The sequence below is a fragment of the Penaeus vannamei genome, chromosome 10 (assembly GCF_042767895.1).
Source record: "Penaeus vannamei isolate JL-2024 chromosome 10, ASM4276789v1, whole genome shotgun sequence".
In the NCBI taxonomy this organism is placed as follows: domain Eukaryota; kingdom Metazoa; phylum Arthropoda; class Malacostraca; order Decapoda; family Penaeidae; genus Penaeus; species Penaeus vannamei.
In genome coordinates this window covers 42,031,028-42,036,990 of record NC_091558.1, presented here as the reverse complement: position 1 = coordinate 42,036,990, position 5,963 = coordinate 42,031,028, and the positions used below count along the sequence as shown (strand labels likewise).

At 37.9% G+C, this 5,963-nt stretch overlaps 1 protein-coding gene across 1 annotated transcript in view; it reads right to left on the bottom strand.

Moving 5' to 3' along the window:
- Positions 1 to 1,968: 1,968 nt before the first annotated feature.
- The window catches only part of LOC113802291 (uncharacterized), a 9,863-nt gene continuing 5,868 nt past the window's right edge, over positions 1,969 to 5,963 (bottom strand). The window contains exons 3-6 of the mRNA XM_070126690.1: positions 5,728 to 5,886; positions 4,760 to 4,903; positions 3,413 to 3,602; positions 1,969 to 2,247 (exon numbers count right to left, since the gene is read on the bottom strand). Coding sequence (XP_069982791.1) covers positions 2,093 to 2,247; positions 3,413 to 3,602; positions 4,760 to 4,903; positions 5,728 to 5,886 — 648 coding nt within the window. The 3' untranslated portion in view covers positions 1,969 to 2,092. The remainder of the gene's footprint in view (positions 2,248 to 3,412; positions 3,603 to 4,759; positions 4,904 to 5,727; positions 5,887 to 5,963) is intronic.

The following is a 5,963-nucleotide window of genomic DNA, read 5'->3' as shown; positions in this document are numbered from 1 at the left end:
AATTGCTCGATAAATTCGGGAAAAAGTGTATTGTGAGCGTGTTAAGCGAGTGTTATACATCCAGCACAGATGCTATTTCGCCTCAAGTGCACTCAGTTAACAAGGACCACTGAGGGAGTGTTAACCGTTCAATTTCTTTAAAAAAATGGTCGTTCTGAGTTGGGGCTGCACACGCCACGCCTGTGTCCTCGAATAGTGGGCAAAGACTTAACACTATTTTACTACGTGTCGTGTTCGTTTTCGTGTGTGGGTGTCGTTTTCATCAACAAATACCGATTGACTTTTTATTTTTTATTTATTTATTTATTTATTTATTTATTTTTTTTTTTTTTACTGAATCATGAGAGATTGTGGCTGCAGTCTGTTTTCGAATTTTGTAACGCGTAGACACAATAATTACCGCAAAAACACACACAGAAATTATACACACTCACATAGAAATTACACACACACACACAGAAATTGCACACACACACACACACACTCACACATAGAAATTATACACACACACACACAGAGAAATTGCACACACACACACTCACACATAGAAATTATACACACACACACACAGAAATTGCACACACACACACACACACACACACACACACACACATAGAAATTACACACACACACACACACACACACACACACACACACACAACCACACACAAAGAAGGAGGAACATTTTCTTGTAAATACAATATATAAACTGAATCACTTGGTTACTGAAATGAGTGTGTATGTGTGAAAATATCTTCCTTCAACATATGATGAACATGGAAGTGTTCACATATGACGTGTTCAAAAGGACGCTACCATGCTTTACCAACAGCAAGACGCAAAGAAGAAGAAGAAGAAGAGAGAGAAACGAAAACGAAGATGAAGTGAAAATACAAAAATGAGATAAAGGCAAATAGACGGGAGAAGAGGAGATAAAGAGAGAAAGGAGGAAATAGAAGAGGAAAATCTGATTTAAAAAAAAAAAAAGAGGGAAGACAAAACCACGAGGGAAGAGAAAAAGAAAAGAAAATAAAGAAGGAAAAATGAAGAGAAGGGCGATGAATAACATCCAGAAGTAGAGATGCATAAAATACAACCAAATTTTGGCTTCGTTGCTTCATTCTAAACCGTAATAATGGAAACTCTGGGAATGGGAGTTTCCTTTTCTGTATCTAACTTTCTTCATTCCTTCGATTTTCTTCATTCCTCTCATTTTCTTTATTCAAAATTGCAGCGGTCGATTCGCTAGGAAAGAAACTTTTTTAAGCAGCATCTTTACCAATAATGAAAATAATTTTGACATCTTCATTACAGTAACGATATAAATCGTAATACTTATGATCATTAATGTATATAATGATGGTAATACGCATATATCATAGTACATATTCGTATATATATGTATGTATGTCTTTTTTTGGGGGGGTGAGGAGTCCCATGCAGGCGGAAGACCCTCCAAAACATAACTTTTTATGGAAAACTTCAATTTACATAACATTCAAAAAGCCTTCTTGCTTCGTTTTGCATCCACGTACACACGCACACACGCGCGCGCGCGCGTACACACACACACACACATGAGGGCCGGAGGTTTAATGAAAAAAATATATGATTGAATAAAAAATAATTAGTATTTTATTTTACCCGTACAAACCACATTTAAATTATATTGCCATTTACATATCATGTGTCACTGTGACTGTTCTTTCAGGAATGACACGCCAGTTCATCGTCATAATTTCATGAACGCAGCACTTGTTTTCGCTGTCAGTCGTCACTGCTTTTTCAGTCATTAATCACTCGTCATTGTCATTTCACTGTCCCTGTCCTTCTTCACAGTCATCACTCGTCACTATCTTTTCACTGTCATTAATCACTCGTCATTGTCTTTTAACTATTACTCATCATTTTTTTTCACTACCCATCACTCGTCACTATCTTTTCACTGTCATTTTTTTCTCCGTCTTCGATCACTCGTCACTTTTTTCTTTTTTCATTTTCACTGCCACATCACTCGTCCCTGTTCTTTATTACTCATTTATCACTCCGTCTCTGTTTTTTTTTCACTGCCACATATCACTCGTCACTGCTTTCATTCTGCCCAAAGATGCCCTGCAGTGTCCCGCGCCCACACCACTTCTCGCCAAAATACAGACGCCTGGGTGGTCATGATGGAGAAGCCGAGGCAGCGAAGTCTGTGGTAAAACGGCCAGAACTTTCGCACGGTGCTGTCGGGCCCGAAATCCCCTGTGGGGTGAGAAAGATCTTTTAGGAATGAAGGTTGTGAGGGGAGGAAGAGGGTGAGAAATACCTTTTGATTAATAAAAGTGGTTATGAGGGGGAGGATGAGAAATACCTTTTGATGAATAAAAATGGTTATGAGTTTGAAGCTTATGAGGGGAGGAGGGTGAGAAATACCTTTTGATTAATAATAATGGTTATGAGTTTGAAGGTTATGAGGGGAGGAGGGTGAGAAATACCTTTTGATTAATAATAATGGTTATGAGTTTGGAGGTTATGAGGGGAGGAGGGTGAGAAATACCTTTTGATTAATAATAATGGTTATGAGTTTGGAGGTTATGAGGGGGGGAGAATGAGAAATACCATTTGATTAATAATAATGGTTATGAGGGGAGGAGAATGAGAAATACCATTTGATTAATAATAATGGTTATGAGTTTGAAGGTTATGAGGGGGGGGGAGGGTGAGAAATACTTTTTGATTAATAATAATGGTTATGAGTTTTCTTATGATCGTGTAGAAACAACTGTGCTGTGTAAGTAGAAAAGGTGTGAAGGATGAGAAATACCTTTTGATTAATAATAATGGTTATGAGTTTGAAGGTTATGAGGGGGGGAGGGTGAGAAATACCTTTTGATTAATAATAATAATTATGAGTTTTCTGATGATCGCAAAGAAACAACTGTGCTGTGTAAGTAGAAAAGGTATGAAGGATGAGAAATACCTTTTGATTAATAAAAATGGTTATGAGATTCTGATGATCGCGAAGAAACAACTGTGCTGTGTAAGTAGAAAATAAATAGGGAGCATATTTATAGAGCGTTGGGAGAATACTATTTTAAGTCACAGCTCGATGGAGTGCAGAGGCACTACATGAGGTATGGTATCTAAATACTTTGTAACAATCATTAAATTGTTTAATCAACGTACCAAACATGTATCCAATTTGTTCAAGGTACCAATATATATATAAATATGACGAAAGTAAAACGTATACCAGTGATGCTTTGGTCACATGCCTACAAACAAACAGATACATACATACTCTATAAACACTTAAAACCTCTATTAATAATCCTCGCCCTTTAAATAAAAACATCTTAGATGCCAACAGACATACAGTCATACATGCAAATATACACTGCAAACACGTAAGCCACAGTGGCAGTACCGAATACATAATCGTGGTGGATCTCTATAGCCAGTTGGTTGATGTTCCTGAGGAGGTGGGGCGAGTTGTCCAGCAGGTCGCGCAGGACGTCCAGCTCGGCGAGTTCGATGTCCATCTTGACGTAGTCGATGACGCGGCCTTCGAGTCCCAGGCGCCGGACGATGTTCTCGTAGCGGTCGACCGGGAACGCCTGAAGAGAAACGAAAAGAAGGGGAGGTTTTGAACTCCGTAATATCAATATTCAGGGCACCGGAATCACATGTGTATATACAGAACACACTCAACACACCCAAGCATTTTACACGAATGAGATTCCGATAAATACGAGGATCGTTCCAAAAGTAATGCCTCCTATTTTTATTTAACTCTGCCCAAAGGGATCCAAGGAAATTGCTTATGACACTGTTATGATCGAACAATTGCACTCATAATCTAAACATTTTATCTCTGTATTGAAGATATTAATGGCATGACACTCAAAGAAAGCAACCCCTGTCATGGAAGTACGTCAGAAGCATCTAATTCCATGCAGAAGTCGCACCAGCCAACTTTCACTAGTGACTGGTGAACGTTTACCAGGCACTATACAGAAATATGGAGAAAGAAAGAACGAGAGAGAGAGAGAGAGAGAGAGAGAGAGAGAGAGAAAGCACACAGATAATCACTTCTCGAACGCAACAACAACAAACAAAAACAAACAAACACACGAAACAAAAATGGGTTCGTCGAGTCAGAAGTGGCAACAGAGATTTGAGTGACAAACCACCCTTGCAGAGCGACCACTCCGGGAATATGAAGTGCGCCACAATCACCAGCGCTAATTGGCGGAGAACGGTGAGTGACATGCATGTAGAGTTGGATGGCAAGACCGTTTACAGTGCACTGACACCCACATCCAACTCGTCTTGTATTTCATTCACCGTTGATGAAGTGATTGAAGCGCATTTTAGTTTCCGGAGTGGTGGCTGTGGAAGGACGTTCGGAGTGTGATTTGTCACTCACATTTCCGGAACCGACGAACCCATCTCCTGTGCTGACATCAACCGCCTCGGCTCCACAAACGTTCACCAGGCGCCGGGGAATGTCGGCTGGACCAACTTCTGCGTGGAGGAAGTCAGTGCTTCTGACACTTATCCATGACAGGGGTTGCTTTCTTAGACTGTCATGCCATCAACATCTCCAACAGAAAGACGAACATTTCAGGTTATGACATCATAACATCTTCCCGGATCCCTTAGAGTAGATAAAAAAAAAAGAAAGAAATAGGAGACATTACTTTTGGGACGACCCTCTTAACTTAATAGATCCAGAAGAAAATTCTTGAAACCTATGCAACAAGTCTCTTACTTTGTGAAAATTGAAATCCCACGCTTCTGGGTTCATGCCAATCCTCTTTTCTCCTCTGACGTCCGAGATGCCAAGCTTGAAGAACTGGATGTTAGGTGTCCTGTGGTGGTCCTCCATGCCCATGGTGGGGTCGAAGGCGTACACCTGCAACAAGGTTTCAGGTCAGCTGTTGTTTTCTGGTTAAGCTCTTTAATGTTTTACAACTTTAAGTGGACGAATTCACCTGTGATAATAGCAATAAAATAAAATGAAAAAAGCGGCATCAGTTATATCTTTTGGTCATAAACTGAACATACGAGAGAAAGCTAGACAAGTAATTTTTTTTTCCTAAATACATCTACATATGTATACATACACACACACACACACACACACACACACACACACATATATATATATATATATATATATATATATATATATATATATATATATATATATATATATATACACATATATATATTGCGTACACATACATATATATATACATATATACATATATATGTACGTGTATATGTATGTATACATGTATATATATGAATATATATATATATATAATATATATATATATATATATATATATATATATATATATATATATATATATATATATATATATGTGTGTGTGTGTGTGTGTGTGTGTGTGTGTGTGTGTGTGTGCACATATATACATATATATATATATATATATATATATGTATATATATACATAAATATATAAATATATATACATATACATAAACATATATAAATATATATACATATACATAAACATAGATATATAAATATATATACATAAACATAAATATATATATATATATACATGCACACACACACACACGTGTACAAATCTTATAGGATATGTACTGACAAGCAAGCAAAAAAAAAAAAAAAAAAAAAAAAAATTAAGTGTAAGGAGATGAAGTACATTAAAAGAGAGATGAAAAAAACGAGACCCTGAGACTCACCTTACAACCCAGCCTCTCGGCGTCATCCTCGAAGGACCACTCGTTATTTATCCCGAAGGACAACACGACGCATTCTCCTGCCCGGATGTCGAACCTCGCGTCCAGACACACCATCTTCTTGCCGTCTTCAGGAGCACCGAGCCAGCCTCCTAACTGTGCCTGTCATCAGAGAAGGATTTATTTCCGTGTCCAATTTGCATATTCATTTTTGATTTATTTCTGTGTCCAATTTGCAT